Below are 23,105 nucleotides of genomic sequence, written 5' to 3'. Positions count from 1 at the left end.
ATCCGAATCAGCAGAAGGAGGTTAGTAGGTTAATTAGAACAAATATTGGGTTTATAAAAACGAGATGGGGATTATTTTTTCGCTATTAAAAAGTTTCAACAGGAGCAAAAGTTCAACGTGGTAAGAACTACGAGAGTTGAGAATAGAATTCGAGTGAAGAAGAACATTAAAAATATTTTGCAAAATGTGTGGGGGTAACCAACCAGAAGTTAAAACTTACTTACAATTGAACATAAGTTTGGAATAAAAGTTTCCTACGAGGTTTTCTAAAGTACCAGGACCTAACGTTTACCTGATAGCAAGGCGGCAGGTAGTGGGTAGAATATATGTGTAGTTTTGTACCTATAGAGGGCAAACAAATAAAGGAACAACCTTTGAACTCATGGCATAGAGAATATTTCCTACTCCTAGGTCCTTAGTTATTACAAAATCTGGTTGTTCTTAACAAATTCAGATGGCATGATTTAATGAGGCCACTATAGAAAAGTATTCAGATTAGGCAAGGAAGCTTTTGAAATTTGCAAACTGTTCTACTTTGCAATAATTCGCTTAGTCATAAATCGTTTTGAAAAATATGTTTCTCAGAATTAAACAACTTCCGGATAAGGTATTCGCTGTTGGAAATATGTAAATCACAAAAAACAGAAAGAACAAACGACAAATAACGATGTAATCGTGACCTAAAAGTTTAAAACCATTATTTGTTTTTCGCTTTTGTTGAGTTTAGTTAAATGTGATTATTGCCAAAATATTGGCATCTTTCCAAATTAAATATTGTTATCTCTATAGGTATGCACCAAGGACAGTATCATACTTTGTGGAAATAATATTATCATTTTGGTTTGGAATTTCGTTTGGCAATAATCTACATTTTACACATTATTTGGGTCATTTGCTTTTTACGGATCGAAGTTTTCACTTGAAATGAATGCTGAAACAAATTTCTGGTTAATTTTGTAAATTGGAAATATGTCAGTGTGAGGTTATGATAATTTGATTGGAGAAATGGGGAGTATCAATGAATTTTAGGTCATGTGCAATTACGAGTATTTTACGTATGGAGCACGTTTAAGTTCCCAAGAGACATTCTAATTCAAAGGTGGAAATTATACAAACAGACCTAGGTGGTTGTCATTTGTCCACAAAAATGAGATCAAGGTAGCCCTTCATTTGGTTAAATAAAACAGATTAGCTTTAGGCTATGTTTAGACTATATGGAATCAGACTTCAAAGCAAATGAAAATAATATGTAAAATTGAAAGTGTGAGTGATGACGTTGCTGACTTTGATGTTAAATTTTGAGGTGAGACAATTAATTTCATATTTTGATCGAATAAATCGATTCCAATTTAGCTCTAAACGTTCAAGTGGGATAAATTAGAACTAAAAACACAGATGATGACTGAAACGTCACATTTCTTGGATGATTTCATTGGTGGATTGGAGAGTTTAAAATAGAATTGGAATTGACAAGATATTTACATTTTTAATTTTAACACTAAATGAACAGATTTAGACAACATAAAGCACTTTGTTTGCAGTCAACTGCATTCTTTGAAGCAACTAGTAAGTTGGTTAAATGTCACTAACTTCAGACTTGGAACTAGTTTAGGAAAGCTACAAGCCCATCTCGGATTGTATTTTGTATTCAAAAGAATATTACTTATTCGTTTTGCAAAAAATATTAAATGGAATTGTGTTGAAAATAAATAAATCACAGAGTATACGGTTTAGCTTTCATTTGAATAACAAAAATATTGATCAGCTGTCATTTTGACATAAGTAGACTAGACTTGATAGTTAGGGAGATTTTTTACTGACTAACTTTTCAGTCAACTTTCCCATAAAGTTACTTTCATTGGAAAGATTTTTTTGGCAGCTGTACTAGAAACTTGTCGTACTTTCAAGTTTCTTAGGACGTCTGACCATAACAATGAGTGGGAGCAATATCAAATTACGAAACCTCAAAAAGAGTCATACTACAAAATGTCATTGTAAAAAAAGTCAAACACGATACCTACAATAAGTTTTTTTTTTTATTAAACTATGGAAAGTCAGAATAACGAAGAAAATTTGAAGTATTGTTTCCGTATTAATTTTTTAAATAGAATCTAAAATGAGCAAATTTTATTTTTGGCACACAGATTGAATGAAATGTCACATTTTTTGCATATTTTAACTGGTAAATTGGAGTGTTGGTTTATTATTGACGTTTCAGCATTTACGGTTGAAAACAGGTTTGGAATCGACAAAAACATTTGTTAATTAACATTTATTTAACATATGATGAAATGTCACCAAAATTCAATGTGAAAACTGTCAAACACGATACAATAAGATTTGTTTGTATATTAAAATATGGAATGTCAGAATAAGGAAGTAAAATTGGCTAATGGTTTGTCAGTCCTTTGCTTAGGCATTAAATTTGTGTTTGCTTCTAATAGTCAATATTTAAAAGACGAAAAAAAATAACGGCTCTTTTCGTCGTATAACTCGATATCCAAGCATTTGAATAATATTGCATACTTTAAAGAGTATGAAGTTGCAGATGATTCTGTTAATATCGTTTTAATCCCATGCAATAATCTCAATAGTTAGATGTTAATTAGGAAACATACAAAATGCATTGCATTTAAAAATAATTAAATTTCTTACCTATAAATCTAATAAAATCTCATAATATAATTATGGACTCTTGTGCTCACATTCTAAGTTTAAAAATAAAAATAAAAAATAAAAAAAAACAATAATCTACCAAAAATCCATTTCGACAAAATTATGTAAAACAAAAATCAAACATACCTTGAGTTGGGACTCGCCGATCGACTTCTTTGATTTGTTCGATTCGTTTGATCGTTAACATAATGAACGATGGCCGATGTGACTTCTTTAATGGACGTCTGGATTTCCGGTGTAACAGGTTGTTCTGGTTTTTGCGACCTCTGTGCTAGTAACGATGATGCCAGCCTACGAAAATGGAGAAATGCAGAGTGTCTTATTATTATTGTTCAATATTAATTTGGATATGTACCTTTCATGCGGAGTTCTAGGCTGTGACAGCTTTTCTTGACTTCTCCAACCTAAATACGGTTGCCTAAATGAACTCCTCGTTGCCCCCGCACTACTAGTCGCCGATATGAAACTTGAATTTATCGGTCCACCGCGTGAAAACGAGCCCCGCGTCGATACACTCGGTGAAGTTTGTGTCGAGTTTAATATTGATGTTGACCATCTTAATGATCCCCCACTAAAATTACCACCAGCCGATGTTGAATTTACAACACTACTCAATGTTGTCTGTCCGCCATGATGACTGTGCGCTGATGGACTTAATAACAATGGACTACGATCAGATCGTTGTGAGCCCAATGAACTAAGTGACGTTGTCTTGGAATTTAAGCCTGTCCATCTGCCAGAATCTGAAGCACGTTTTCGACTGAAATTACTATTTATGCCAATTGATTTATTGACATCTGATGGAGATTTGGGTGAACTTAGATTATATTGACGGAACCAATCGGGTATATTGAGACGTTGCAGGGAAGCTTGTACTCGGAGTTGATGTTCACTAAGACGTGTTGTATTGTCGTGAGATTTTTGGAGTTCATTTTCAGGTGGCTGTAATAGGAAAAATAAGAGAAAAACATTTTGTTAGTGAAATAAATTGATAAAATACGTCTGAAGTTTATAATGAAGAACTTATTTGAGTTTAAAATAAAAATAAACAAACTTTGATTGATTTTGATGACATTAAGCGTTTAGTTTATGTTTCTATTACAGTGTTTACATTCAGATCTCTATCTGTTTTTAAGCGTCAAGTGAGAGTGAGATAAAATAATGACGTTTCATGACACTAACCATCAACACCGTCTTTGATTGAAATTTATGACTATTAGACAGTTGATATTTCATTTCTAAAATCAATTCTCATACAAATTATTTGTCAATCTCTTTGAGAGCATTCTAATAGATCTAAAATTCTTAAGTGCATATGTATATAAACTGGTCTATCTGGGTTAAAACTTAAGTTGTTGAATATGTGGATTCAATGACATATGACGCCATTTTTATATAAAGGCCTATTCACATCATTCATTTCATAATAAATATAGATTCAAAAGCAACGAAATTAATGATGATGTTAATTTTTTCGCAGAATTTTACCATAATTAGGAGATAATCTTTAAATAAATTGATTTCATTGCGATATCGAACAACTCCATCAAGGCGATAGCTTATTTCTTTTTGATAAATTCGACCGTTGAGAAAACCATTGGAATACCAACTTTGTTTTGGATTTTCGTTTTCCATTTTTCGATTTTTTTTGCACACACTCGGAGAGTCTTTTAATGAAAAAGTGATAATAGGTACTAATTTAGTTCCTGAATAAATTTTAGAATTATTTCTATTAATTTTTGTGTAAAAACATTTTCCCTATCTTATCAATAAATGATATCATAAAACACAAGTACGCATTAATATGTATGTTGTTTTAAAGAGAATTGTATGACAAGTTTTGTAGTAAAAAGTAAACATTAGAATTCTTATTTTAAAGGTATATAGATTTGTATTGGATCAAAAACATTTATTAAAAAACCCCATCGTGACGTTTCATTTCAATACCTTAAGTGTCTTTCAAATGGGTCACCAACTTCCATACTTCAATTATTAACAGTCAACATTTATGACGTTTCTTTCATATGAGCGTACTTTGACAGCTGCGAGTTTAGAACAATAAGAGTGAGCTGTTATGAAAGATAAAGCCTTGGAAGTATTCACTACTGCACAGCCTGAATTCTTTAACACAATGTTAGTATTTGCTTCAAAGTAACAACTTTGACGTTTCTTACCAAAAAATGACAAGGGTACATTGCTATTTGTAAAAAAAGATAACAAATATCTATTCAGTGTTACAAAGTAATAAAAACGAAGTTTTAAATTTCAATAACGAATTTTTCACTATCTGGTTTTTGGAACGCGTCCTGTGGTATGGGAATTCACAAATGACAGTTCACAGTTTTTCATTCCTTCATTCAATTTTAACTTAAAAAAATAGTGTTTTTTGTCAAAAATATAAATTTATTTATTGCCATTGTTAAAAACGACTAAAAACAAAGGTTTTAATTATTTGAGTAACAATTTTTTTCATTCGCTGGTTTTTGGAACGCGTCCTTTGGTTGTGAAATGCCATTTCACAATTGACAGATCGCAATTTTTCATTCTTTCATGCAATTTCAACTAAAAGGAAGTCAATTTATTTAATTTATAACAAAACAAGGGAAACATCGACATTTTGACAAGTGATATTTTCAGATCATTAGTTCTGAGCTTTTCTTGCCAGTAAGAAGTTCAAAACCAATAGACAACATTTTTTTAAGCATAAGCAACAAAAAAGTTCAAAAATAAGACAAAGATTTTTGTTTGTTTTTTTTTACAAGAAAAATAAATTTTATTTATTTATTCAAAGTTAAAGAAAATTTTTACAAAATTAGCTTTAAATTTCAACCCTTTACTCTGCAATCTCTTAAACCTGTACACTTTTGTCTTTTCTCAGTTGTTCCAGAATGACATTCATTTGATTGCTACATGATGATAGACAAGTTTCGGCATACAATGATAGGAAATACAAGAAGCTTTCCAATTGCTGGGCGGTACAGTTTTCGAAGCCAGTCTTGGCGATGATTTGAATTGATCTGACAATATTGTGAAGTTTCCTCACATAAGGCCTGCCATGGTATTTATCTAACACACTGCTAGTAAATCCAGCGGGATTTGTGTAGGTCTTCATGTCAGTTTCGAGATTCTGAAGTTTGTGCTGTTGTTTGCGGATGGTTTCAATCATTTTGTCAACTGTCATTGAATCAGTTGGTGGCAGGAGTTTTGGCATTTTGATGGATTTGTCGGTATTCTTTCCTAGAACGAAGGTTTCACTGGTTGTGGGTGATGATGCTGTTGGATTGGTTTTCTTAGTGCCGAACATCTTGTCGAGAGGTTCATTTTCGTATTCAGATGTGAACATTTCAGGGCTTCCCATCGAAGCGTAGGAAGCAATTGAAGTTCTATCGCCACTTTGCATCGATGCCATATCAAAGTAGTTGCTTCCATAGGGGCTGAAAGATAGTCGTCCAATTTCACTGACTTCGAAACTGTCGGAGTCAAATTCCGAGGGGTCAAAGTCGCTTGTTTTGAATGGAGTCGAATTTCGGGAACTTGCAGGCCAGGTGAATTTGTTACGCTGCTCATTACTTTTGCCATTTAAGCCGATCAGCATACTGTAACTGCTTTCGATGGAAAATTTCGGACAGGGGCTTGCTGGCTCGGGTATTTTGGAGAATTCAATGTCATCAACTCCAAATGAATGTTGTTCGCTTGAGGAACTTGAATTACAAATAAAGTTGAAGATTTCCTTAACTCTCTCTGGAGCTATGAAGTTGCCCTGGAATGGAACTGCCAAGTCTCCACTGGCAAACCAATAGTAAGAAATACCCTCGACCTTTGGTAAGTTTTTGGTGATCTCTTCGGAGACAGCTCCCTCTTTAGGGGAATATTTTAAGTCATCGATTCCAAAGTGTACATTTTTGGACTCTCCACTTTTCTGGCCGAAGATATCGGAGAGGAGACTCAAGCGATCTTTAGGGTTTCCAAAGATGTCCATAGAAAGAGTGAGATCATCGATTGATATCCAAAATGAAGACTTCCGGTCACGACAAATATCAGTTGATGGTGTTGAAAAGAAGACGTCGTCATTAACAGTTGGTGATTCAGGTTTCTTCGATTGTTGGTGTTGTTCTTCACGGATTACATCCATCACAATGGAACTGCGTCGGCTTTCAGAATCTGCCAAAGACCTGCGACGACTGCCACTTGTTTGGATTGGACTAAAGACGGTGTGCCAAGATTGTTTCTTTGTTGGATTGAGTTTGCTTTCACTGATATTTGAGTTGTTTTTCACAGGAGTCGAGTACGCCGATGGTGTCTGATTAGCTCCAGACATTCTCCTTTCCATCTCGGAATTTAGTTTGATAAAAAGTGGAGACTTTTCTGGAGCAGGACTCACCGAGAATGTTGCAGATGTCTTATGTACGATTCGAGCAGGACTATAACCGGTCGATCCAGTTTCGAAGCCTTGGTCTTCGTTTTCAAATTTGGACTCATCGATGTTATATGGAAGCTGGGTGATGGATGCTTTACCCTTTCGAGGGGGCTTAGCTGGCGCCTCACTTGTGTTACTTAAGACACTGTCTGCCTTTTGTGATGGTGAAGACATCACAGTTAGAGTATAAGCATTTCGAATCTTTGTGGGAGAATTCATAAAGTCCAAGAAGGCATCATCGACTTCGAAGCTATTTTGAGTTGTTGGCGAGGGAGAGTCTTTGAAAATAAGCTTTTTGCCCTTAGAAGATACATCATTAGTGACCAAAGTTGTTGGCTTCTTGGGCTTTTGTTGTAGTTGGGGACCAAGTTGTTTGAAATCAGAATCGGAATCAGTTGTAGATAGTGGAAGTTTTTCAACGATGGAAGCATCTTTCTTCCATGTGAGGGTTGCACGCCTGACCTTCTTCTTGCGTGGTGGGCGAACAGGCTTGACAAAGTCAAAATCAGCATCAGGTGATTCTTTAGCTTGGTCTGTTTGAGATTCATCAGTGTTGACTTTAGAACTGGGCATGGTTATCAAGCTACTGTCACTTTCAGAGGGATCATTCTTGGAGGTTTTGTTCGTTGGCTGCATAGGGGCTTCTTCTTTTTTGGTCGGCTCCACTTCCACTTCTAGTTCATCATTTTTAAGCGTTGTGTCTGTTTCAATAGTCTTATCATTGTCTTCGGGCTCCACATCATTCACAACTGCGGGTGCATTTCCTTCCTGGCTTTTATCTTCTTGTGAAGTATTTTCATCTTGAGTCTGTATATCAAAGCTCAGACCATGGCGATCCTTCATCCAGCCATAGAAAAGTTGCTCAAGATTCGGATTTTGGGTGAACTTCTTCGAATTGCTCCGTTCTGGTCGGGTTCGACGGATCTTTCTTGGTGGTGCATAAATTTCAATTGGAACTGAAGAGGAAATTTGATGATTGGTGCGCTTCATCGATGGACAGACCACTACAGTTGGGGTTGTTATTTTTCTTCTTAGTACTGGACAATTAAATGCTGTGACTGGTTTGTTCGGCGAAGGCTTAAGAACCACAGTGAGTTTACTAACATGAACAGAATCATCGTCACCTGTTATCTCGTCTCTTTCGATGTTCTCATGCACAGGAGGCTGAGGTGCTGGTCCCTTCTTTGATGGAGTTTTAACCAAAGCAGCTGGAGAAATAGTTTGCTTAGGAAACATGATCTTAGCTTCGAGCTCTCTGGCAAGATTCATCACTGATTCTTGCTTCTCAGTGAGAACCATGGGCTCAGTTATTTCTGAGTTCTTTTTCTTCTCTAAAGCTGATTTAAATTCTTCAGGGTCGACGGTGAAGTCTGGATTCTGTCTGGACATTTCTCGCATGAACTTATTAAAGAGCAAAGCTTTATCCTTTACTGACAGCTTATTAAAAACCTCTTCAGGAATCAAGCAACCAGTTGGAGTAATTGGACGTTTGCTGAGTTTTGGGCTTGATCTCGGAGTTGGTTTTGGACTGCTTTTTGGGGTAGCCGTATGGCGATGAACTTGCTGCAACTTGGTACGGATTTTTGGCTGAGGTGGCTTTGCGACCGGTTCTGGAGATAACTCATTTGTAAAACGTTCATAGTTACTTACCGGTTGGTCATTCTTCATCACTTGAGTGATCATTCCATTGAACATCTCAGCTATCTTTTGCACCTTTGACTTAACATTCTTTTTGGGAGGCCTAAGAGCCTTTTCCCATTTACTTGGTTTATCATCGAGCTTCATGGGTTTTTGTTGTGGTGACTTGACACTTCTTACAGATGGAATCGGTTCAACAGGTTTAAGGTCGTTGCGAATTATTTGGTAATATCTTTCATCCCATTCCTTTTGGGTTAGATTAAGATCTTGTGGCTTGAGATCTTTTCGAATGATCTTGAAATATCTTTCTTCCCATTCTTTCATAGTAAGATTGAGATCACTCGGCTTGAGGTGTTCATGATTTGCTCGAGATGATCTTCCATTAAGTATTGATCTAAGATTTTCAGATTTGAAACCATACTCTTTAAGATCGTTTTGCTTCGGACTGTCGGATGGCTTGATGATGATTTCGGTTATAAGATCGTCGTTATTAGATGATGAAAAACGCTTTGGAGGATTTCCTTTGCTCGAATTTTGATCGATCAAATCTAGATCACTTAACTTCACGAACTTCCTCATTGGATCGAGCTGTCCTGTATGGTGGGTCTTCGAATAGCTACCACTTGGAGCACTTGATTGCCAACGAATTTCCTTAAGTTCACTTGGTTTGATGTTGGATAATATAACATGATCATTCGAAGGAGCCTTGGACTGGATTTTGGTTTTCTTAATAGCTCCAGTATTTGGTGAAAGTACTACTGGTTTCACAACTTCGATATTTCTCTCCAACTTCTTTGCATCTTGGTCACTATCGACCTGAACGTCTTCTTCAAAATACTTAAGAAGATCTTCCATACTAGCCGATCGTGAAATAAATGATTGTTCGCCTTCGTTTCGCTTAATCAAATCATCATCGGTAACTGCACTGACAGAGCTGGTTTCAAATATCTCTTGATTGGTCAAAATGGCTTTTTTTAGCCAATCGCCTCTTTGACGTTCTTCACACTTCTGAATTCTTTCCGAACATTCAAGGAATGTCGTGAGATCTTCTTCACAAAACGAATTAGTATTAATTACAATCGAAGATGCTGCCATTTTAAAACACAATGATTTTTAAATAACACAAATTTCACTGATTTTTAATATTTTCCGATATTGAATATCTGTAAACTGGTCGGTGTTCTCAACTGGTGAATATTACTTTGTAACTGATTTTATTTTTCACGATCCTTAAGTTTATATAGTGAAGAAATATTTATACTTTCGCAACAGGTAGTTTACCCACTTTTAGAATGCGACGGAAGATCCTTGCGCTAATCCGCGAAAGTAATTAACTTCCATTGTCATATTTACCTGACATGTGCTTAACACTGATCCTTTATGATGATGATCAGTTTTCAAAGGTGTAATAAAATTCTAAGAAATAATCAGCAGGACAATATTTATTTTAGTTTTACGCAAAAATAACTCGTTAAGGAGAATAATAGACGATTTGAAGAAATCTTCCGTAATATTCAAGAAACTTCTCATCGGATTCCTTTGAAGTTTAAAAATTGAAAAAAAGCAATTAATATCACTGCTGGCAGAATGTCTATGGAGGCGTTTTGACAGGTTGATTTAGTTTTTAAAATTTTAAAATCAAGTAAAATTTTATCAAAAGAAATAAATAAATTCTTCGAAAGCGAATATTTTTAGAGCAATAAATATAAAAGAATATGAGAATGTTAAACCTTGGAGAAAACTTGATTTTGACGTCAAATTTGTACTTATAAATATTACGTTTTTGTTATGGTGTCATAAAATAAAAAGTTGTTTAAATCCAGCCATAAAAATAGTTCAAAACTTGGAGAAAACTTCATTTAATTTGTTTAAACAATTGACAGATGCTAAATGCGACTACTTGCAATTGACATTTACGAGTATGTGTTATATACGTCAAATTAAAAAAAATGAATCTTTAATTATGGTGTCATAAAATAAATAGTTGTTTAACTCAAGCGATAAAAATAGTTGAAAACTTGGTTTAATTCGTTTAAACAATTGACAGCTACAATTGACATTTAAGTGTCATATACGTCAAATAAAATAATTGACTCTTTTGTTATGGTGTCATAAAATAAATAGTTTAATTCAGTCATAAAATAGTTCAAAACTTGGAAAAAACTTTATTTAATACCTTAAAAAAATGACAGATGATTAATGTGATTATTTGCAATTGACATTTATGAGACATTTTTAAAAATAAAATTGACTCTTTTGACAAGTAGTTGTTTAGTTCTGTTAAATATTTATTGGTTTCTTTCTCTTTGTCAAAGTTCTAGCTTTGACAGCCTATAATGACAGCTACCTTAAATATTTCAATTAAAACGGATTGAAAAGAGCTTGAAGTTAATTTGGACTTCAATAAAACTATAGATTGGAACTATAATGGTAATGCGCACTCAACCAAGTTTAAAATCCTCTAAAGTTTATTTTATTTTAACTATTATAAAACTTTTAAGAACCGCAAACTTTCTGAATTATATCCTTAAACGTCATGAATGTTTTAATTCAATACAATAAAGTATGCAATCAACTTTAACATCAAACAACTATGACATAAAAACTGTTCTTTTTTCATTTCTTGTCAACCTAAAGCAAAATCCAAGAATACCTTAAGAATTCAATATCATTTTCCTCTACCTCCACTCCAAACTAATTCCTTAGCTTTTAATGAACCTTTTACTAATTTCTTCCTTCCGTCACCAACAAAAAAAGAAAACAAACAAAAAATCGTTACAGAAATGTCAAGAAAAACCTAATTGAAACGGCTTTGTATATGTATGAAGGTATGTTCAATGGTTTCGTGTCCTGAAATCTCTTCAACTAAACGACCAAAAGTACGAAAATAAAAAAGAATATACAAAATATTTCGTTCAACCAATTTCCGTCTAAAGCAATTTTCATAAATATGAGTTGATTTTTTCTCCAAAAAGATACGACACAGGACGTCATAAATGTCAGTGGCAGTGTGGAGAACTAAAATACTCCTAAGGCACGTAAACAAATTAAATCCATTTATTTCACTTAGTTCAAAAAGGCAGGCCCATTTGTTTCTTTTTTTTTTATTAAAATTTTTGCTTTAATCTTAAATAAACTCAAACTTAACTAAGGAGGGATGGCACACAAAAAGAGAGAATACAGTGACGACATTTTCTATTCAGAAATGTCTTTAAATTAAAACAAACATACCTAGCTTAGGGGTATTTTTGTCTTCTGTTATGCCAACATACAATAAAAGATGACACCAACAAACTGTCACTTTTTCTTTTAGTTCTACTAAATTAAGCAATGTGTCTACTGTCTAGTTGGTTTGACATGTGTCAATTACTTCAAGGACATCATCATTAAATGTCATCAATTTGAACCAACAACAAATAAACGAAAATAAAGAGACACAAGAAAAACTTCCTGTCATATAAATATGTGTACCTAAGATGAAAAATATAACCCACAAAAGTTATAAACTAGACGATGGGAACAAGGGTGGTTAAAAAATTCGCACGGCACAATTTGAATAGAGAGCATCATCGGTTATGTCATCAGACCCTTAACTTTTTCTCACTTGACACTTTTGTTCAGCCATTTGAAAGGCATTCAATGGTTTTTTTTGTTTTTACATGTGTGTGTGTTTGGTTCATCCCTTATTTTTCTTTATGATGCCTTTGTGAGGGGGGAAAGAAGGGGGCAGGTTTGTATACAGGGGTTGAAATCATATATAGGCATAAACATAAAACATATTCGTGCTTCCACCTACTTCTATTTTATCTTTTTTCCACTTAACCGCTCGCTGTTGTTTGCCTAACGAGCACGCTAACATTCCGCTGAATTGGACTTTGACAGTTATAGTTGTTGTTGTTGTTTTCGTCGTCGTCGTCGTGGTTGACATTGTTAAAGCTAGCAAGCAGCTGGTTAGGAATGTACCTTTAAGAAATGTCATTCATGTACATATGTGTGTAGTAGGCATAAACGTTGGATGTCATTATAGCACTTTAATGAGGACAACCAGGCAGGGGATATGAATATTTATTTCTATTTCTTACACCAACAAAAAGGTGATAAAAAAGTGGGGGGCGTTTGGGCCCGGCCTTAAGACGTCATTATAGCTTGACGTCATTTCCGACTGATGTCATCATTCACTATGCGATGACAATATTAATATGAATCTGATGGCGACCTGAATTCTTTTCCATTAGTTGGATTGCGGTTAGTGGCTTGAGCTGCATGTTATGTTGTGATATACGGGTTTAATTATTTATGATCATAATTAGTGTGTTGTCACTATACTCCTGTCATATTTTGCTTTATGAAGTTTGTTTTAAAGAGAATATTCCATAAGATGCATATTTTTAGGCGTTCCATACCAAATCTACTTGTACCTCCCAAAAGTAGACTTTTTTGCTTCAAGTTTTATTTATATTTGCTACTTTCATGCAGAAAGGATTATTTTTTAAGTTTTCGAAAGAGATTGTTTGTTCCATTTTGAAGTAGGAAACTACAAGAACTTAATTTTCTCTTTCATAAAACATGCAACAATGTTTTTATGTCTGCTTTTAGAAAGCCGGCTTTATTTCATTTTGTTTCTTGAACATGTTACTGTTCTTGTAGTTTTGAAAGCATTTTTAATCAATGACCTTTTACACGGTCAGAGGTCAGGGCTAGACTAAAAGTTTTTTTTTTGCTGTCAATGTGAAAAATGAAATATTTCTTCTAAGTGCATGTACATATGGCATATAAAAGAAAAAAAGCTTTTTAGGTCTATAAGAGAAATGTTTTTGAAGGTTTTATTTGTCATGTATACTACCTAGGTTAGTGCTTTCGTAAGAATACTTAATTGATGGCGTTTTTTTTAACATCATGCATGCCTGTCAGTTAAATGTCAATGGACTCCATTAACAAGAAGGTTGTCAAAGCTGATTTTTTTAGATTCTCCTTCCTTGACTCTACAAAAGCTTCCCAAAAGAAAAAAAAAACGTTTTCAACTGTCATGATTAATAACTTAATCAGAAACAAGAGTTCTATTAAATTATGGACGCTTGACATTTTACGAAAAGAATTATTGGACTAGATTAATGTCTTTAGATGCTTGATAGATTTCATTAAAATGTTTAAATTTATCGAAAATCAGCAATATCTTTTATCAATAACGAATATTGACATTTAAAATTAGACATTTAAGGCGTTTGTTTACAACAAGAAATCCTTAAATCTTAAAATGAAGAATTTGATAAAATAATAGTGTTAACGTAAAAATAGATCGGCAGCCAACAGAAATTAAAAAGAAACAAATTCTCATAGCACGATGACAGCTGGGAAAGCTTAGAAGGATTCAAACTGTCAGTTCTATAAATAAATCTGCATTTGTTGTTCGATCCGATGTGTGTGTAGTTTAAAATATGTTAAAAGAAATTAATTTTATTGACAGATGTAACTTCAAATGTCAAATGTTATTTTGAAGTTTTGATTTTAGTTCAAATTTGAAGTATTGACATTAATGCTTAGTTGCATTCTCGATTATTGTCACTATATTGACCAGAAAAAATAATTAAATACGTTTTTCAGTCATCTATTTTTGAAACCTTATAAGATAATTACTTATACCTTTCAATACAAAAACTCATTTATCCTGGAATAAAAAAAGGGATTGTCTCATGCCACGAACCAAGTAAGTCAGATTCACCACAATTCTTTTATATTTTTCGGGAGTGGAACTTTTAGTGGGTGTGGAAAAAAGGAATGGCTCCAAGAAATTCTTCGACAATTAAATGGAGGGGTGGCTAATAAACTGCTATTTCTTAAATGAGCAATAAAATAGCCCCAATAAATTATAAAAAAACAGGAATGTACTTTAATTAGCACAAGAAGAAGTATACAATATTTAAATAGGAAACGTGAGGCTTTACAATTTTTGAGGGTTAAAACGGAACTGACTTTTTTTTGTTGCTAAGCTTTAAAGGAAACACCCTTAAACGTTTCGGAATAAAATCTATTTTATTAGACGAACGTGAAATTTTATTTGTGTTTCCTATTTCCAGAAATAACTCTAAGGAATACAAATAAAAGGAGTTTTTTTATGTACGTGATCTTGTGAAAATAAAGACATAATTTGTATGACATTAATAATTGGTCTTTAAGATGATATATTTTATAAAACTTTGAGTTTTTCGTAAAGTGAAATCAATTTTTATTATTTCTATTGGTATAATTCAAAATACCAGTGAACCGCCATTAAACATTATATGTCATGACAATATGACATATCAACAGTTAAACTTCATAACCTAGTAAGTAGAAAAAAAAAATAATTATGCAAGATCTGAATATTCAGAGCCATTATCTGGTATTTTCAGTTAAACAATAAAGTTCTGAAAATGTAATAATAATACAATACGTCGTAAGTATTAATTTATGGACACGATAAACTATTTCGACGTAATGTTATTAAATATAACGAATTGTTATTTTAATAACTCATATTAACAACTATTCTCTTTCTTTAATTTTCAATACATTTTAAAGAGATTTCTTTAATATCCGAAAAATTTGGCTTACGAGGTTATGAAGTTTAACCGTGAATACATTTTTCGAAATGATGTATCATTAAGCAGATCCTAAACTGTCAAACAAAAAATTATTTTTTTGTTTACCTCTGAACGTTCAGAGATTTAAATTTGTGTTTCTTCTTTTGTTTTGAACGTATTCAGAGCTAGTCAAGAGCTTTTCGATGAGTTAAGAATAAAATATCTTAGTAGATCGATTTTAAAGCTGAACACAATCGTTTGCCAGGTGAAAGTTAAAACAATGGAAATTGAAAATTGCATACTTGTTTCGTTATAATTAGTTTTTCCATTTCAACTCAAGTTGACAAGCAATTTGGCAATTGTCACTTAATGACAGCAAAGTGTTCAGGTGTGCTTCAGAATGCTTGATATGCTCTGTTCAGAACTCTTTTCAGAGCTAATAAACAAAAACACTTAAGAGGTTAATTATGATAAGTCAAAAATATGCATTTAAATCCTTAAAAAAGTTCAATAATCACAACAATCAAAACCATTTATTTTAGCAAAACAAAAATGTCAATTGTCAGTCAGGGGAGCGTTTAGATTTAAAACTTTAATGGAATCATTCAGCAAAAACTAATGAAAAATATGTACGTTTGCATTGAGTTATATAAAGAAATATTATCATCATCAGGACTATCACTATTTTTTAAATCTATTTGGCAATAAATTGACACATGTGACGGATGAAAAGCTTTTCGTTACATGTTTGAATTCGAGTTGAACTTGAGCCGGCTTTATGGTGAACGATTTTATACGTTAAGATATCGATATTTTACAGATTCATAACCTATGTGGCCAATAATTATTATTTCTTAAAAACTTATTAGTCAGAATTGAAAATGGAAGAAATGAATATACGCTAAGTGATCCAACATATTTCAAAACGAAAACGTTTCTCACCGATATCACGGTTTGACAAGGTTTTTTTATTGGCAATTAAATTGCACTTTTCCAATGGGTTTTGATGGGACAAATTAATTTATCACCTCAGGTTTTTGAGCTATTACTTTTTAAAAGGCTATGTCAATTTATCTTTTGAATAAAATCCGTGATGGTTTTCCAACTCTTAAATCTATTTCTTCAATATTCAGCAGAAATATTTATATTATTTTATTCATATTCGAAAAATTTTATCAAGTTGTTAGATTTCAAGTATCTTTCAAAAATCTGAATTCTGAAATAATTTATGCCAAAACTGTTTTCAGCATCAAAATGCAAAACGCAGAGTAAGTTTTGTTTCATTAACAAATCTGTTGTCATAACAATTTCATTATATCCAATTTTTGAAAGATATTTGAAAATATAAAAATAATCTGGAAAACGAGTATTTTTAAAATTTGAGAAAACAGTTCAAAACTAATTTTTATGTACGAAATCAGCACTAAAAAATTTACCCGAAAAAGTATTTTTTTAAATTATGAAAGTATTATATTTAAGGTTTGCTCAAAACTTCTAGAGAGTCAAATAAAGACTCATAAGAATAACTAAGTGTTATGTGCTTCCAACTTTCTTACTTGGTCTCTATACACAAATCAGGGTCTAAAAATGATGTAGGCAATTATAGAAGTATTTGTAAACTTTCCGCAATTCCCAAATTGTTTGAAAACATGGTGAAAATAAAGCTTGATTTTGTTACAAGTGAATATTTATCAGAAGTACAGCATGGTTTTGTATCCGGTCGATCATCTGTTACCAATTTGACTTATTTCAATTCGCATGCCACTAATGCTATGGAACAAAAATTTCAAGCGGACGCAGTAAAGCCAAAGATTCTGTGAACCACTAAACACTTCTGAAAAAACTTGAGATTTTTGGTTCTCATTCTCAGTTTCTTCGTTGGTTATCGTCATATTTATCTTGTAGAACACAACAAGTTAAGATTGGAGATAAATACTTAAGGGAAATTCAGTGTTCATCAGGTGTCCTGCAAGGTAGCCACCTAGGTCCGCTCCTTTTCATAATGCTCGTTAACGATATTGTCTCGGTCTTTAATTATTGTGAATGCTTATTATATGCGGACGATCTGAAAATATGTTCAAAAGTTTCGAGTTTGGACGATTGTCAACTTATGCGATCTGACATTGATTCTGTATCAAATCGGTGTCACATCAACAGTCTTAAATTGAATATCAAAAAGTGTAACACGATTTCTTTTTATAGAAAATTTCATATTTCAGACTTAGGAGTTATTCTTGATTCCCTACTTTCTTTTAAAGGTCATTTCGATTATTTGGTTCCTAACGCAATTTCGCTGGAAGATTTCATAAACCGAAATGGAAAAGACCAAATATCGTTTCGTGTTATTATCTTTGTAAATATCTCTCGTCAGATCAATTTTGGAATACGCAGATGTTATTTGGAGTCCTATTTATATAGTTCATTCTGATCGGATTGAAAAGATTCAAAGACGATTTACAAAATATATATTTAAGAAAATGGGATGGAACTTTAGTCCTAGTTATGAGGCTAGATGCCAATTACTTGAAGTAAAGTCGTTACAATCAAGAAGAAAAATTGATAGTGTAATGCTTATTAGAGACGCCCTGTGCTACCATATCAAATATCCATCTCTTCTTGCCTTGGTACCAATCTATGTTCCCGCTACGTCTAAGCGAGCTAGAGTCTTCTTATTCCAAAGAAAACAAAGAAACTTTATCAAGATCTATTATATATTTCAATGAAGTGTCTTCAAATATTGACTTTTTTAATCTTATTCGTAATAAATTTAAAACTGAATTATTATATTTATTAACTTTTTAATTTTCTCTTGGAGTGCTTATATCGAAACTAAGTAAAATACCAGAATGATTTAGATTGTTTCTAGAAGACAAAAGTTTTTAATTTTTAAAATCACCATTACTTTATTTTCAAGGAATAGCTATGCTGAGTTTTACCTTAGCCTAAAAAACATAGTTTTTGGTTGTCTCTGCATTTTCCGAAGGGCCATATTTTAAAAACCTCATGTAATAGAAACATTTCATTGACGAAATTCGAATTAAGGACATCTTAATCTTTTAAAAAAGTATTGTTTTGTTAGTGGTTCTGAAGAAAAAACGTAATTTAGCCAACGTCTTTTGACCTAAAAATATTCGAGAAACTATAAATTAAAATAAAATAGGGGGCAAATGAAGTTTAAACCAAATTCAAAAGTGCGTTTTTTTGGAAATTGTATATCATAATAAATTACTAAATGACAAAACATTTCTTACCAAATTCGATTCATACATGATGATGAAAAAATCCTTTTTTAAATTTTGTTGGTAAATTTGTGTTTGGTTTTGCTATTCGTAGTTATTTTTCAAAATATCGTTGTTAGGTGTTTTTGATGAAGTTGTTTGTTATTTTTTTCACTTTTTCACAAAAAATCACCGGAAGATCATTTTCGTCATTATCTCCTCGAAAAAGTCTAAGACCCAAATCAACGATATTTAATTCTCTCAACTTAGCCATAAATTATATTACTGCGCAATCATACAACCGGTAAAAAAGGGTTACTGATTTTCTTATATTACTTCTTTTTCAATTATTTGCATTTTTTTAAATTTGTTTTTTCTGTGAATTATCCTTTTTTAAACTAAAACTCAACAGATACTCAAAATAAAGGACACAATTTTCACTGCAAAATTTATTCACATTTTTTTATTTTTGCATTATTCTTTCTTTTTACTTGATTTAATATCCTTTAACTTTTTCTGCTTTCTTTTTGTTATTTTACAATTCACAGCACCCGACCTACATTACAAAATCTGATATCCTGTTTGAAGGAGATATAAAAATGGGGGAAATATAACAAATAAGAAAAAAAAAACATATCGGAGAAAAGTATTTGAGAGAAAATTGAAAAACCGGGCTGCAACTAGAGATGAATTGATATAGAATTCTTAACAGGACCTACTATGCCACATTTTTATAGGCTTTTGTTTTATAATTATTCTTCGTTTTTTTTTGTATTCGTCCTTCTTTCCTTGCTGTTATTCTTATAAGGACGACAGCTACTGTCATAGTCCTTATTCGTTTGTCATTTCCTGGGTCGTTTTCGTTTCATTGGATGAGGATTGTGGATGGATGTCCTTTGATGCAAATGACGAGAACAAAAACCGGATGAAAAGGACGATATGACTTCGTCGTCCTCCAGATACTAGATCTCTTTTTTCTTATGAGTGAAAGTCTCTCCTATTTGGTGTATAGCCTAGAAGCCCATTGTATGAACTTCTGCGAGTGAATCTGGTGCCAACAGAGGTCAAATCACTTAGACGAGCACTGTTACCCTAACCCTGTCAGGTACGTATACGGGTATTTCCTTGTGGAAATTGAAGTCGAAAAAAGTAATATTGACAAGAAAAGAAAAAACACAAACACACCTTTCCGGATGTTAAGTTAAAAAGAATAAACCTTTAGAGGGAAGCGAAAAACTGGATACACAGGAAATAGTCGAAGTAATTGGTTTTGATATATTTTTTCATCTTCTTTCCCAAAAGGATACAATTTTATGATTTCACTTGAACTTTCAATTGATTTTATTCTTTCAATACCCAAAATTGAAAATGCACGTTTAATAAATAAAATAAACAAAACACAAAATAAAATAATTAATTTTATTGCGCCATGTTCGATATAAAATCACGATGGCCAACTCGCTCAAACTGATATGGCAGCAGAAACAGGACGTACACACCCAACAACGGGAAAAAAGGATATTTTTCTTTTAATTTTCTGTTTTTCTTTTTTTTAAGGAAAAATTTTATTCAGCCCACAAATAGAGAGGGTTGTTGTTGTTGTGTGTTTCTGGGTCTTCTTCGTGTAATTTTTTTATTTTCCATAGTGAATTTTATCGAATATAAACAAGACACAATTTTCTCACGGGACGCGCGCGAGTAAAGAAAAAAGGACTCTTCACGAGATATCTGTAGTATCCGTGTACCGTATTTGAGTTGTTGTTGGTTTTTCGTACTTTTATTTTTCTTCCTCTTTTCGAGGAATGACGAATGACCTTAAAACGTAAGCTTTTTTGCAATATGAATGCTCTTTTCTTTTTCCAGTGTGCGGTGTACACGGTGAGTTTTCTCAGATGGAAATAGGGAAAAGGTAGAAATGTTGCAAGGAAAATGGTATAAAAGAAAATATCGGATAAAAGGACATTTTAAAGAAAACTGTGAATGGGAAATTTTTCTATCTATGATGAGTAAAGCTTTTATCAAGTGCGCATGTTGGTGAAAATTGCATTGGAAAGTATTTTGATGTGTGTTTGGTCTGAAGTCACATGGTTTAATTTATTATATGTGCAACATGCAGCCATAGAAAAGCTTAAACGGTTATATTTTTGGGGGCATTGCCAGATGGTTGGTTATAGAGCAACAGTTTATGGAAATGATTTTTGGTTTTTAAGAGATTTTTGAGGTCAGACAAAATTATTCAACAGATTTTTTTGTACTTTCTTTTGTATTTTTTATCAAAGGATTTGAAAAGAAGCTTCGGAAAGACGAATATAGAAGACAATTATTTTCGGATAAACTTAAAATTTGAAGTCTTCATGTTGGAAAAAGGTGGGGAGAAAAATTGACGGAATTAAGAATAAAAGGTATTCAACTGTAGTTTTTTATAGCAACGTGATTCAAGATCAGTCAATTTTATACAATAAGGTGTGCCAAGTTACTAAAATATTTTCAATATTTACGTACATTTCTCAAAAACAAAACAAAAGAAAACGTTTAAGGGCATTAGTGTCAAAATTAAACGAAAATAAAAAAAACCATGACAGTTGTTTATAAAGTTCAAAATTATTGTTTTGCTAATAGGGAAGTTAGGTCTTGCCACTCAAACTAAAAATGTCATTGCATCTAAATCAATTTTTGGGCAATATTACCAAATCTTACTGCGTTAAGACTTTTTTGAGTTTTATGACATTCGAAATAAAAAGAAGAGCGGGAATGCTCATCAGTTTACCCTTGAGCTCAATTTCGGGCGTACTGTCAAGTATAGAGATTCTTTCTTAAATCGCACATCGAGAATGTGAAATGCTTTAGCCAACTCTGTTTTTCCCTCCCATTTTGATGTTCAACCAATGTGCACCGGTATCTCCTTTTACATCCTTCCCTATTTTCCTAATGCTCGCACTGTGTTTAAATATAAACATATAAAGGGTACTAATAACCCCTTGAGTGCCTGCAAATTATAAAAAAAGAGCTTTGTTCTTATAAATAATAAATTAAATTAGGTGGCGCAACAGTCCGTAGAGATCCAGGGCCTAGTGACTTACAACTCTCAACCATTCCTGTGTGCGAGTAATTGGAGGAATGAAGGGGACCTACAGTCGAATCCGAACGGCTAATTTGAATTTGTCAATTTGTCAATTTCTCGCAAGAGGCAGTACCCGTGAGTAAAACATTAGGTGGCACAGCCAGGGATCGAACCCAAGACTTCTCGCATGACAGTCCAACACACTAACCATTATGAAACGGGTACTTTGGTTTCATTGTCTAATAATATAACGCCAAGATTTATAAAAAGGGTATATAGCCCAAGAAATTGTCAAAAGAAAATTCCATCCATTTTAAAATATCATAACGCCAAATTGCTTATTGACATATCGCAGCGTTTTTTTACATTTGGGCATTCTGACAAAACGTTTGTTTATTTTTGACACTAGGATGTTTTTTGGTGACATTTTTTAGGATTTGGGAGTTATGGTTTTGGACTAAAAGACGTAATACCGCTAAAAGGGGACTTAACTTACAACGAATATACATAGAGCTTAAACGATTTCTTTCAGAAAGCTCGTACTGATTTTAGAAATAAGACCATAATAAATGAGTGATTGCATCAGAAAACCTCCTCGTTTAAAACGGTTTCAATTCGAAATTTGCTTTAAGAACAGCCTTCAGTTATTTTTTTCAAGTTTATAAAAAGTATTTTTAAGAAGAAAAAAGCGAATATAATTTAAAGTTAAAGATAAGTGTTTTGTCAAAACGTTTTAAAATAATTTCTGACAAGTTCCCGGCGAAAGACCCGATTTTCGACCACTTTTTTCAGAAGTTGGGGTAGTATGTAGGGGTCAATCGTCTCGGGCTTATCTGCGAAGATATAAGCGACTTCACATCACTTCTCAAAAAATAGTCCAATAGTGTTAAATCGGACGATTTTTCAGGAAACGCCGCCATTGTGTGAGTCTTTTAATTATGAAATGTCAAACTAAACTGAGTATAATCATGTGACAGCTGTAAAAATTACCAACTCCCGAAAAAGTATTGCCAGATTGAAAAGCACACGTTTTAAGAAAAAACACTCATTACTTTTCTTATAGACATCTTCGGAGTCTTTTTAAGTGAAATAGAACTAAATTGAAATTTCCTGAGAAATAGACTTCGCATAGTAACTTGTTTTAAGTTTATAGAGAAAAAAACCATGTCAAATATATTATAAAATAAGAAGAAAAAAGAGATCAACTTCAGAATGAAAGAAAACAAGCTTAAAATTTGATTATATTTTTCCATAAGTATTCTTAACCATGTGTTGAAAGTTTTTAAAAATCTCGCGTCCTAAGCTTGGACCGCCAAAGTTGGTGGTTATCTCCGATTCTATGGGCTTAACATAAAATAAATAAAGTAGCGCAACAGTCCGCAGTGAACTAGGGCCTCTCAACTTTTTTTGTGTGCGAATCATTTCAGGGATGAAGGGGACCTACAATTTTTATGTCGAATCGGAACAGCAAATATGAGAAAAGAACTATTTATGATAAAATGTACGATTTGTCAATTCCTTGCAAGTGGCAGTAC

General features: G+C 32.9%; 2 protein-coding genes across 6 annotated transcripts in view; both read right to left on the bottom strand.

Annotated features, from left to right (window-relative positions):
- The window catches only part of LOC129938349 (uncharacterized), a 281,645-nt gene that overhangs the window by 22,915 nt on the left and 235,625 nt on the right, over positions 1–23,105 (bottom strand). For all 5 annotated transcript variants that reach the window (XM_056045839.1, XM_056045843.1, XM_056045844.1 and 2 more), the window contains exons 5-6: positions 3,032–3,618; positions 2,803–2,967 (exon numbers count right to left, since the gene is read on the bottom strand). In XM_056045839.1, coding sequence (XP_055901814.1) covers positions 2,803–2,967; positions 3,032–3,618 — 752 coding nt within the window. The remainder of the gene's footprint in view (positions 1–2,802; positions 2,968–3,031; positions 3,619–23,105) is intronic.
- On the bottom strand, positions 5,491–9,891 carry LOC129938350 (uncharacterized). The gene has a single exon (XM_056045845.1). It carries the CDS (start codon positions 9,824–9,826, stop codon positions 5,525–5,527), a length of 4,302 nt encoding a protein of 1,433 aa, XP_055901820.1. The 5' UTR covers positions 9,827–9,891; the 3' UTR covers positions 5,491–5,524.

This window comes from Eupeodes corollae, chromosome 1 (assembly GCF_945859685.1).
Source record: "Eupeodes corollae chromosome 1, idEupCoro1.1, whole genome shotgun sequence".
Taxonomy (NCBI): domain Eukaryota; kingdom Metazoa; phylum Arthropoda; class Insecta; order Diptera; family Syrphidae; genus Eupeodes; species Eupeodes corollae.
This window is presented reverse-complemented; position numbering and strand designations above follow the sequence as displayed.